The 12,097-nt window shown below is 44.6% G+C and overlaps 3 protein-coding genes across 3 annotated transcripts in view; 2 read left to right on the plus strand and 1 right to left on the minus strand.

Moving 5' to 3' along the window:
- Nucleotides 1-2,226, minus strand: part of LOC109462001 (chromosome transmission fidelity protein 18 homolog) — an 88,750-nt gene extending 86,524 nt beyond the window's left edge. Inside the window, 1 exon segment of the mRNA XM_019758488.1 lies at nucleotides 2,106-2,226. Within this exon segment, the coding sequence (XP_019614047.1) occupies nucleotides 2,106-2,132 (27 nt within the window). The 5' untranslated portion in view covers nucleotides 2,133-2,226.
- Nucleotides 2,227-2,307: 81 nt separating this feature from the next.
- Nucleotides 2,308-5,581, plus strand: LOC109488305 (RNA pseudouridylate synthase domain-containing protein 1-like). The gene is made up of 5 exons (XM_019792496.1): nucleotides 2,308-2,380; nucleotides 2,616-2,974; nucleotides 3,440-3,563; nucleotides 4,139-4,343; nucleotides 4,766-5,581. The coding sequence occupies exons 2-5, from the start codon at nucleotides 2,784-2,786 to the stop codon at nucleotides 4,978-4,980; spliced, it is 735 nt and encodes a 244-aa protein (XP_019648055.1). The 5' UTR covers nucleotides 2,308-2,380; nucleotides 2,616-2,783; the 3' UTR covers nucleotides 4,981-5,581.
- Nucleotides 5,582-7,458: 1,877 nt separating this feature from the next.
- LOC109462041 (nmrA-like family domain-containing protein 1) lies at nucleotides 7,459-12,004 on the plus strand. The gene is made up of 4 exons (XM_019758540.1): nucleotides 7,459-7,642; nucleotides 10,261-10,791; nucleotides 10,961-11,154; nucleotides 11,785-12,004. The coding sequence occupies exons 2-4, from the start codon at nucleotides 10,272-10,274 to the stop codon at nucleotides 11,977-11,979; spliced, it is 909 nt and encodes a 302-aa protein (XP_019614099.1). The 5' UTR covers nucleotides 7,459-7,642; nucleotides 10,261-10,271; the 3' UTR covers nucleotides 11,980-12,004.
- The last annotated feature ends 93 nt before the right edge of the window (nucleotides 12,005-12,097 follow it).

Raw genomic sequence — 12,097 nt, forward strand, 5'->3', positions numbered from 1 at the left:
CATGTTATACATGATATAATTTATTACACAAGCTATGTAAAAAGAAGAGAAACAGATAAAACAGACTCCTGAGAAGCTTACACACCTGCCACTTGTTACTTGTTCCCTTGCCTGTGGTGCTGACTGGTCGGCAGTCTTGCCTGTTGTTTCCCGGTACTGCTGAACCTTGGCAATGATATTGGGTGATGACGGGGGAGTGATTTCAAAGTCATCGTCATCAGCATCCTGGATGTCAGTTTGGTTGGAATCTACTGTCATCACACGCCTCTTCTTGGAAGCTGAAATTTAAAAAAAATGTTGGTTGTAGCAGCAGTAGCATCATCTTTGCATCACATCAAACGAAAACAATGGACAACCATTTTTAAGGGGTTGGTGGTGGTAATTTCCTGGTGTAACATATTGTAAGTTTAGTCACCTCAGCATTCTATCTAATTAGACACAAAATAATACATACTAAAACATGCATTATATCAGGTAGGATTGATAAAATTGAACAAGTGAATACCACATGACTGTCACATGTTACACATGACCATGTTAGATACTGTAAATCACTTTATGGTAGCAAAAGTTTGTGGTCTGAGAAAAATGGACATGTTTGTGGAACTACTACATTCGCGATGGCAGCGGGTTCAGCGAAAAGTAGTTATTTGTTCACAGTAATGATAAGTTTGAGGTACAGAAGTGACCGTGAAAAATGCAAATTTTTATTTAAAAGTATCGCAAAAAATTGTGATTTTTGCTGCAGTCAAAGTCAGCGCATGACAATTAAGTCATCTCACCTGAGCTAACGACATTATCTTCCTCATCAGTTTCTGGAAGTTCAAACACAGCTGACAGGTCTCTCTTCTGAGGCTGACTGTCCTCGGCAGGGACACTGGTGCCGTTCACTTTCACCTCACCCTTGTCCTTCGGTGTGGAGAACTTCAGACTTCGCTTAGACTTTTCCTGGCTGCTTGGTTTAAAACCAGGAATGTCTGTGCACAGGTTTGAAAAAATTAGAGTGAGTTTAACGGTGCACACCCCAGTTCTTCCGCGACCGGGGTCCGTGATAGTCCGTTGTAAAAAAGTGACGAAAGGGTTTTGAGGGTCCAAGTTTGAGGTGACATTTCTTATAAACTGCCACGAAGTATCATTAAACATTAACATGGCTGAAGAGTGTAAGAAATGGTGATTTTGGGGTGAAAATTTCTTTTGGCTCCGAACCTTACTTCCGGGTATCCTTGCGCGCCAAGTGTAATCCGCCCGTTTGACCTAGTTTTCGCTCTGTGGCTTCGTAGGGGTGGATTTGCAACCCCTCGCGCCGTGGACTGTTTAGAAAATTACAGTACTAGAATTTTCTTTATAATTTACTCGGGTATAGTCAAGGCTTGGGTCGTTTCTGCCAGCATCAGTCATTTCTGTCCGGAAAATTTTTTTTGTGGGATTATCCTACGCGAAAATTTGCAATTTTGGGCATTAATTTTGGAGTGAAAATAATGTTTTTTCCGTTGATTTTACCAAACTTAAAAAGGCTGAAGAAACCAAACTCAGCTTGTCTTGTAGCTGAAGAGATACCCTTTCGTCCCATATACAGTTATTCTCCTTCCGAATTATTCCACGCCAGAGACGGTCGCTAGATTTGAGGGTGTGCAGCTTCGAAAAGAGGCCCCAAATAAACTGGGGTGTGCCCCCTTAATAAGTTCTTCTGCCTATTTCTGCACTTTTAGGAATTGCTACTAACTTTTCACATGAAGCATCTTGCTTAAGACGCTTATTATTATGCCTGAAACGTTGAAATCAAACAAATGAACTTTAAAAGAGGAAGGCCTTGGTCAAGGTTTTTCTGGCATGCCACTAAGAGGAAAGGGGTTTTCCCCCTTGCTTGTGCTTTGGAATTACACGTCGTGTCGGTTACGCAACAATATTAAGCAACAAGAAACGTTACACTGGGGTCTCACTAAACAGATAGTGACAGCAGGGTCGGGAGAAAATCAAAGAAACAGCACTTCTTGGAATTTGGGGAGGGGGGCAATCGAGCTAAATGACACTCTACCTTCCATCTCATCCAGGACCTCCAGCTCATCCGCAAAGTCCGCTTCGAAGTTATCATCGTAATCATACGGGTAATCATAATCTGGAACAGCCGCCATGGTCCTCCAGGTCACGGGAATCGGGAAGAAAGGGCCTCAAAATCAGGAGACTTTTAGTTTTCCTTCGGCAAAGCTGCCATGTTGAAAGAAATTTCCCGCGCAGTGAGCTTGGGTCAGCCGGGGTCATGTATACATCCCGTCATGCTTTGTTTGGGTCAGTCCCATAATGAGAAGAGGGGGGAGCAGGGTGGTAAACACACCTGCACTAGTACTGTCTTCAACATTGGTGCACTTCTATTATAAATAGGGTAAGTTGTTTGTAGATTCATGATGTTCAGAACAGTGTTTGATAGTTGGGTGTAGCATAGCCAGAATGGATTTTTGGTATGTTCCACCCATAGTTCATAAGATTGCTTGTACTTGAATCACTAGAAATAGATGCATATAGCCATTGTCCTTCTAACTGCACGATATAGCCTCAATCAAAAGTGTCTCCTATTTTCTTATCTCCATTTTCCTTGCAGGATGAGCATTTCCTTGCAGGATGAGCGAGTGATGAAGGATAAACCAAGGAGCTGTAAATTAAGAGCAACCCACACTGGGACTGGAATTCCTACCTGGCCAGTACAACTCTACTCTACTCTAATATAATGTACATACATGTAACGTTACATGATATTAATTAAGACTTGGCGAAGACAGGTATAAAGTATGATCAATGGAGAAAGACCTCCCTTCTCCACTGTGGAGGTGTTGTACAGAAGTGAGAACTTCCTGGTGGTGAACAAGCCTTACGATCTGGTGTTGAACTGGGATGACCCTTCCAGAACAGACAGTCTACAGCACCTGTTACAGGAGAGGTTCCCAGACCTGGTAGATGAGTCACTCACACATCGTTTCAGGTACTACCTGAGTAATTAATGATGATCGGTTGTGTTATATGTGTTCAAGGAGGTTCAAAAACCTCCTTGATGTGTTTCATAGGTTTGGTTTTTACTCATGTACTTTATTATCTCTCTGGAAACTGTGATTAGATGTACCTGCTCCCTAGCCTGGAGTCCAGCCTTGTTAGCTTGGTCCGCTCCCCAAGATGTTGGCTGGGTAGCAGATCTTGGGGAGCAGACCAAAGCTAATAAGTCTGGACCCAAGTGAGTGAGTCAGTCAGTCAGTCAGTCAGTCAGTGGGTGAGAGAGAGAGCCTCGGAGTGAGCGATCATTCATTTGTGAGTGATCGTTCGTTCGTGAGTGATCGTTCATTCGTGATCGTTCTTTCGCGAGTGATCGTTCTTTCGTGAGTGAGTGACAGAGTGAGTGAGCGAGACCCTGTAGTGTTGAGATCAGAATCACGTTCCTCCTGCATCTCCCCAGGTTTGTCCACAGACTGGACTACTCCACCAGCGGTCCTGTCTGTATCGCACTCAACAAGCAGGCAGCTGGGCATGCTGGGAAGGCTTTCTCTCAGAAACAGGTCATCAAGCGATATCTGGCCTTGGTGAGTTGAATGATGTGCAGTGTCATGTTAAATGGAAGAACATATTTCCCATTGATATCACAATGTTACTTCATCTTTCATCTTTATTGCATAATTCCAAAATGTACATCAGCAGGGGGAGCACAAATGCTTTTGACATTCTCCTACACTTGAGGTTGACACTCACCCCAACCCACTGATGTTCACTAAATGTGGGCTGGAGAGAGTGTGAGACATAGCAAGCTTTAAGAGGTCATTTAGTTTACATCATATATAACAGTTGATGGTGGAGCAAACTGGGTATGAAAATTACAAAGTAGTCTGGCATTACGCATGACTAAAGCATACCTTAATTCATCTCATGTACATCAGCAGCAACAGGGTTAACATTCTCCTTGCTAAAGTAACCACTTGGCGTCAAATTTGTACTGGTTTATTGAGTTATTGGGAAAGCTTGCCATGTACTTATTCACTAAATCTGAATCTTCACATAGCTGCTGTCCATGGTGCTGAATGCTTTCCAGACAGATTTTTGGGGGCTTATAAGTTATCTCCCTTCACTCAGTCTCAGTATTAAAATGTCCTTCTTGACTCAGGTGCGTGGCCACATCAGTGAGAACAACCTGTCCATTGATAAAGCCATAGGTGAGCAGGGTGCACCTGATGCACCTGTCCCCATGTGTGTGGAAGGTACACCTGGCTGTCAGCAGCCCAGGGATGCTGTCACACAGCTGACGGTGGTGGAGAAAGGCCTGTATGAGGGGCAGCCAGCTACAAAAGTTCAGCTGTGTCCTGTGACAGGTACATGTATGCTGCACAGAGTTTACACATACAATACATGTACAATGTATCTTGGATTTGCTCAGTTTAATACAGACACTACCTTTTGCACCATAATGCAAGTGTTAAGAAACAAGATCTGCAAATACAAAGAAATGATAAACATAAGCATAGCTACAGACAGCAACTTATCTATTACAAGTTCCTTTGCAAAAGCAAGACCAGAACACACACTTTCCACTGTAACGTATTTGGGTGCATTCAATTGTGATTCAATACTGAGTAATATATATATAATGGAAAGGACTCTGAATCGATGATTACTAGTATTCGACTTTCCTATTTCATTTCCTATTTCGTAGTGGGTACATTTACAGTTCAGTTTTAAAAAGATTTGTTTTCACACTTTATTCAGTGTCCTGTTTTATTCCATCCAACTGCAGGTAGAAGACACCAGTTACGTGTGCACTGCCACAGCATTGGGCACCCCATAGTGGGAGACTACACCTACAGCTGTCACCAGGACACCAGTCCTTACAGGATGATGCTTCATGCACAGAAACTTATCATACCTCTCAGGGAAGAGGTCATTGACATTGAGACCAATGACCCCTTTGTAACAAACTTTGACCCACAGTGGCAAAGTACAGAAAGATAGCAGTGTCAGAATTTCTGTTTCCTAAAGAAACTACAGTCAAACTTGTATAAGAAGACCACCCTGGGGACCTAAGGAATCTGGTCTTCTTAGACAAGTGGTCTTCTTATCTAAAAAGGAGCCAGGTGACAAGAAAACAAAGACACCAATTTCGAAGTTCAATATTTAACACGTTAAATTATACTATTGTACTAGTTAGGATATACTCTGAACCCTAATACGGGCAAAAGTAATGTGCAGTCGTGATAACTGGGATGATTATGATTATATGAAATAGGACATCTAAATCAGTAATGCCATTAACAGATAGGACATACCTTCTCAAACTTTTTTTCTACCAAATATAATGTACCTACAATCTGACCGGAGTTTTATAGATCCATCTCATATTGTGATGATATAAAGAATATGCTATGTTGTGTTTTTATTGTGTAAGTAAATGAATGAATAAAACATTTTTGTGGAAAACCTTTGCACAAGAAACATGACATTAAAACACCAGTTTGACCTAACATAACTACTCAGAAAATCTGTATACCAGTAGACAGTAGGCATCCTTCCATCTCGAGAGATGATGATAGAACTTTAGGTCCGTGGCTGTAGACAGCACTTAAAGCAATTAAAAGAAGTATATACAAATACATTCCTGCTTGGTTTGGCATATTTGTATTACTCCACCACTTAATAGCACTCGATGTAGATGACACCTTAATCTTTTAAGAGCAGTCTTGATTCCAAACATGGGTAAACACTCATGAAAGCACTTTTGGGCAGAACTGCAGCACTGAGTGGTTTTGCACACCTGTTGGCCACGCCCCCCCCCCGTCCACTAGACTCTGCGATCGCCGTAAGCCACCAAATATTTGACATATCGCCCACAACAGTTACGAAGCATTTCAGCATTTGTCACTACAGCGATGTTTTGATGTCAGCACCGTTAAGTTTGCCACCGTATTTGAGTAAACTGGAGTCAGTTAAGATCTGCCAGTGAACTGACGCCAGTTGTCACTCTAGATCTGCCAGTGCTGAGGTCGTTGTGACTCTGTCGGTGAACCCCGACTAAGCCGTCACGGGCTGCCTCCTGGTGACACACCCAACATGCTGCCGGAAACCACGAAGCAACTTGCACATATCTTAGCTTGGCTGAGAACAAACATTCCACGAGTACAAAATACATCTTTCCCGGTTACACGGTGGTAAAATCTTGAACCTTTACACAAAAAAGTTAAACTCTTGATTACATCGTCCAAGTTGTAAGAAGGTCCGGTTGCTACGAAGTATCAAGGGCTGTTGCGTACTGCTAACAGTGCATGTAAAGTAGCGTTGTGTTATTGGTAGGACGAGAGGGTACATTGTTGTATGTCAGTGTAGCTCAGCACTGATTATAAACACTAGGGACAGCACGGCATAGAGTTACTTTTAGCGAGTTCCCACGCCACTTCTCTTGTAAACGATCTTAATGCACTGTCTGGAGCTAATGTCGGTCTCGTTTGTGTTCGTTCAGAGTCGGTAGCATTCCGCTTGCAAAGTAGAGTAGCATAAGACCTCAACATCTCATCCTACAACCATGCCATGTTTTCCAATGGCTCTTGTGCCCACTCCTATATTCCACGTATCTCTCTGTATGTCTACATGTAATTAAAGACCTTACGAAAGTCGCTGTACTTTTGTTGTGTCAATAAAGTTCTCTATATAGATCTATTATAGTGAACCAAGAGTAAATTCAAGAGTAGATAATATACGCTGTTGGCTACAATACAGAACGGCAGCACGGGGCAACATATACTAGTACCCTAAGAATAAGATGCATTTTATATTTTGGCTTCATCTAGACAACGATCATGTGTACCCCAGCTCTGCATATCGGTAAAACCTTGTGTGAAAGAAGCCTTGCCTGTACTGCGATTTCTTTCCGGTTCAGTGCGCGGGTGAGAGCCGAGTTAGCTTAAGGCTGCACTTGGAATTCTTTTACTTGCAGCTTAAAAGCATCTCCAAGGCGTAAACCCCTCAAGTGCCATTCAAGACCATGCAGTGGCTTAAGGAACCAACAACGGGTGGCTTAAACCGATAATCTCCTGCGCTAGTTTAACTTTTGTGACCTTGGTGCTTGTGCCGTCCTATACTCCATGCAGCGACTTCAAATTCGCTCAAATTGAGTAGCGCTTTCGAAAAATCAAAACACATGGTTCTGAGAGTGACAGGTACATCAGGAACGCGGTCGAGCCGTAACGCGACAACAGGACAGGAATGCGCTGACAACTGTCCAAACCTAGTGAAGGAACACACACTTTTTAGGGACATCTTAGCTCAAGTCTGGTCAACCTACTACGCGTTCCGGTTGACCGCCAGCGGACAAACTTGGCTGAACAATCGGGACGTCCCATCTAGAATTTTCTCTTGAAATGAAGGGACATTTGCATACGAATTGGAAGCGGTGACCCATAGACAGGCCCATAGGTGCATGTGGCATTATGGGCGGGACCCCGGCACAGGTACGGACGCACTTCCGGTGCCACCTGTCTGACAGCCGAACGCCCGGGCATTGTGGGTGCCTACTGTGTATCCATGTGTGCTTTTTCATAACATCCCCAGCGGCGACTGACGCATACCTGTCAACACGCCTCCGAGCCGAGTCCACACTCCCCGCAAGGACAAGTTTTTCGAGGTGAGTCGATCTAGTATAACAAGTCGATCCGCAAGTGTGTTGGGATTGGACTCGATCCACGGAGATCGGCTTACTACACTAACTTACAGCACAAAAGGCGGGGGGTGTAAGCGACCGGTCTAAATATTGTGACCAAGATTTGTGTCTGTTTTGCATGTTTCACGTCGTAAATCTTAAAGTTTAAACAAGGCACACTTGAAATCTAACCTGGTGGTCAAGATAGCGGTCCTTTCGGAAAGTTTTCGAGCACAGTGCCGGTCATGATCAGTACCATGGGCCATGGAACACCAACTTAAAACAAATCGCGAGCGTGTGACAGGCAAAATACGGATAGCAGAAAATCAAAGAAACCCTCAACCTTTTTCAACAGCGTTTAGTAGAAGCCACCTGGAGATTTAGAAAGATGTAAAGTCTACGACGCGAAAACTTGCAAAGTCATCAACAGCTGACTTCTTGGAGGATAGCTATTCACAAAGTCTGTCGTATTCATCGGATTAGCCTCATTGTTGGCCGAGATTGGCATGTTGGAATAGCCTGGAGTGTAAGCCGGCTCATCACGGATGCATGAGCATCTATAATAGACTAACATTTGGGTAAATTGCAAGGTCTGGAACGCCCAAATGAAAATGGGCTCTCTAATTTAGAAGCGTTTGGACCGGCTAGCTTCCCACGAATACGCCCTTTCTTTCAAAGCATTCGCGAAGTCAGCATTCTTGAGTATCGTAACTTAAATAGGTCTTGCTTTTTTTTACGAAAATGACCGCCCTAATAGCTGGTGATTTTAGTTGTGTTGTTGGTGTTACGTGCATTTAAGAAGTTCTTACGTGACAAGAGCTGGCCTTTAAAGGGCGAAACTTGATAATTACCTACCCAACTAGTACCTGCCAAACCGGCGAACACACCGTGATATTCTGCTGTAGTTATATTAGCAGTTAGAAGAGCCTCTACAGACTGGTTCTTTGACGTCACCTTCGACAAAGCCTTCTGTACTTAGCATGCTACAAGTATTGAACTCACAGAGATCAAATGAATGTCGCACTGTACATGCAATTCAAGAAGGTTGTTTGTATCGTCAACTTCTCAGGCGGCCATGTTGGTCTAAAGGCTGGTCGAACAGGTCGAAGGGGCTTGTCTCAAGTTACCGGTACTGGGCTAAATATAGAACCCCGCGGTATCATTTATTAGTACTGATGCCCTAGTTTACCTTAACCACTGTCATTTCGAGTAAGAGAAGTTTTTTTCAACGATTGTTGCCCAAACATTATGAGATTATCATTTTAACAACTACCGGACCAAAATCTTTTGGATACAATATAGCGACTCCGGCTGGCGTAAAAACACTCATGCTTCATCCGTGATGTCTTGAAATTACGCTAATTACGACTTAAAACTAGTTGTAGGTTATGCTTACTTTAATAAACATATGGTATGATCAAAGTTACGTCGCTCCGATGATTGATTGATATTTTTAGGGCATAAAAGTTATTAAGATTTCGCACAGGACACCTGGCAAATACCAACAGCCTGTATACGCGGATATTATTGCTATTTGTTCCGTAATGCCGTGCAAGCAAAACATCGGACACGATCACAAACATTCTCACTATGGCAGATTGTACAGGTGTGTAGTTTTTTGTTTGCCGTGTTATTGTATCGACAGTGGCGTTCAGTCGACAAAGGCAAGCCCTCATTCAACATAGGCGTAAAAGCGAGGCGCCACAGGTAACAAAACCAACTTTCCTTGCCGTTGAAAGCATGTCACAGTTTGCTTTTGATTGCACCTGGTAACTGATACGAGTTGACACTTCAAAAGTAGGACGGCGACCTGCTATCTCACGAAAACGCCGTCCGTATTTGCTAGAAAACTCCATTCGTCCATTACTGTGTATGATGCACGATATTTGTGTACCTGCCGTGTTCTTGCGACGACGGGTGTCGTAACGAAGAAGTTCCTCACGACGGCACGTGTATTTGTTGTGTACACACAGTCCTTTGGGAATTCTTTCACTGCCCCGCCCGACAACATACATATATCGTAGGATTCACTTTCCACAGCTCGGCGACCAATTAAAGTCAGATCTGTGTGACCATTTATTTCATAATTAGAATATGATGCACGATGGAAAAGTATGATTTAAAATGCAACAAAAATGCTTTGAATAATCGTTCTTTGTCTACAAAATTCGTCGAGCGATATTTCAAAATTATTTGGTGGCTTACGGCGATCGCAGAGTCTAGTGGACAGGGGGGGGGGCGTGGCCAACAGGTGTGCAAAACCACTCAGTGCTGCAGTTCTGCCCAAAAATGCTTTCATGAGTGTTTACCCATGTTTGGAATCAAGACTGCTCTTAAAAGATTAAGGTGTCATCTACATAGAGTGCTACTAAGTGGTGGAATAATACAAATATGCCAAACCAAGCAGGAATGTATTTGTATATACTTCTTTCGTCAGTGTGTTACGCGACGTTAAGAAATCGTCTGAAAGAGTGGGGGCGACATTTTCGTCATTTGCTAACGTGGAAAACACTGAGATGCGCATAGTTTGGGTAAGCTGTCCTTGGGCTGTTTACACCTATTTCAGATTTTAAACATTCTGCCTCTTTGTTGGCTCCTTTCAGGCAATCTCAAGATGCCGAAGCTGATAACCGTGTTCGGCGCCAGCGGCAACCAGGGCGGCGGCGTGGTGCGCGCGTTGGTGGACGACCCGGGCTTCGAGCTGAGGGCGGCATCGCGAGACCCCAACTCCGACAAAGTCGCCTGGCTGCGGAAACTTGGCGTCGAGGTCGTGCAGGCGGACTATGACGACCCGGAGAGCCTGGAGCGCGCTCTGAACGGCGCGTACGGCTGCTTCGTGGTGACCGACACGGACTGGGGCAGCGACGACCCGGTCCAGTTGGAGCTGCTGCACGGCCAGAATGTGGCGGACGCGTGTAAGAAACAGGGCGTGCAGCACGTGGTGTTCAGCGAGATGCTGCACGTCAAGAAGGCGATCGGGATCTCCGCCAGACACTGCGACGCGAAGGGGCACATATCGGACTACATGAAGCAGATCGGACTCAACAAGACCGGCATCATCATTCCGTTCTACTTTGAGAACCTCCTGACAACGATGATTCCCAGGAAAACAGGCGACAACACGTTTGCACTAGGTGAGCACTTCAATACCAGAAACCAACAAAAAAAATTATACACTTTCCATCCAGTACATAAAGTCCTACGACCTTCCTCAAAATACCTGGTAACCGCTTACAATACACTGCAAAGCATATCCTGGGCGCACAAGTATATAGAATCTAATGCTGACTGTCCTTTTCGCAGGAATTCCATTCGGAGACAAGCCGATGCCGGGAATAAGCGCCGAGGACATCGGGCTGGTTGTGGGCGCCCTGTTTCGGGACTCTGCGGCCTGGGGCGGGAAGAGTCTGGGCGTGGCAGGGGACATCATGCTGGTCAAGGACTACGCCAAGGTCCTCTCAAACAACCTTGGCCCCAAGAAGTTTGTTGACGGCCAGGTTAGCTTACAGTGACCTTCTTTCGCTTTGTCCTTGATTTCACTGGGTCTCTGAATGACGAGATCATCTTTGCTGACTAGATGGATTACATATGTGACCATACGTTGATAACACATGCCAGCAAGATCCTCGTATTTGACAAGTGACAGAAAGACAGTTACTTTGCTGGTAACTATTTTAGGTAGTCGGGCATTATGTGAAATTGATAATGAAATCAGTGTATCCTCATCGATGATTTAAAAGGTTTCTAAGAGCATTCAAACGGACCAGCGACTAATCTCCAAGCGGCCAATATAGACATCCCTGCTTGGAGATTACCAGTGACGATGAAAAACAAAACTAAGGCAGTACGAAAAGACCACCTGTATTGGGGTGAGTCACTGGTCGTCTTCCTATGACCACCAACGCGTATCCGTTAATCTCCAAGTAGATCTTTCGGTGGGGGTAAGACAGTATCAAATTGACCAGACAGTATCCATTTGCCAGACAGTTACCATCTTGCCACCCTTGGGAAATGGACACTACCTGGCCAATGGCATACAGTACCGTATATGCAGCCACCGAAAGATCTGCTTGGAGATTTAGTGTCCGTGACCTTATGCCCTCTAACCCCCTCCCCTCCCCCCTCAGATGACGGTACAGCAGATCCGGGACCTGCAGCCCTACTGGCCGGCTGCCGTGGACCTCGCCAACATGTACGAGTTCATGATGCGGGCTACCCTGCCGTACAGCAAGGACCGCACACAGGAGCTGTGTCCCGCCGTCAGGAGCTTCGACCAGTGGGTGGCGGACAACAGGGACAAGTTAGACGGCGCTTGTAATTAGTACACTACCTCGGAACAGTGAAAGATTAATACAAAACGTAACGTTTCTCTTAAGTCTGAACGATGTATTTTCCTGCAGAACATAAATGCTGTGGTCAATACAGAAGGGCTGCTCACGA

This window comes from Branchiostoma belcheri, unplaced genomic scaffold (genome assembly GCF_001625305.1).
Source record: "Branchiostoma belcheri isolate BF01 breed outbred unplaced genomic scaffold, Haploidv18h27 scaffold112, whole genome shotgun sequence".
In the NCBI taxonomy this organism is placed as follows: domain Eukaryota; kingdom Metazoa; phylum Chordata; class Leptocardii; order Amphioxiformes; family Branchiostomatidae; genus Branchiostoma; species Branchiostoma belcheri.

Coding starts and splice junctions, on each gene's coding strand:
- LOC109488305 (XM_019792496.1), top strand. CDS start 2,784: ATGATCAATGGAGAAAGACCTCCCTTCTCCACTGTGGAGGTGTTGTAC. Junction 3,564..4,138: donor TCAAGCGATATCTGGCCTTG/GTGAGTTGAATG, acceptor TTCTTGACTCAG/GTGCGTGGCCACATCAGTGA. Junction 4,344..4,765: donor TCAGCTGTGTCCTGTGACAG/GTACATGTATGC, acceptor ATCCAACTGCAG/GTAGAAGACACCAGTTACGT.
- LOC109462041 (XM_019758540.1), top strand. CDS start 10,272: ATGCCGAAGCTGATAACCGTGTTCGGCGCCAGCGGCAACCAGGGCGGC. Junction 10,792..10,960: donor CGACAACACGTTTGCACTAG/GTGAGCACTTCA, acceptor TCCTTTTCGCAG/GAATTCCATTCGGAGACAAG. Junction 11,155..11,784: donor AGAAGTTTGTTGACGGCCAG/GTTAGCTTACAG, acceptor CTCCCCCCTCAG/ATGACGGTACAGCAGATCCG.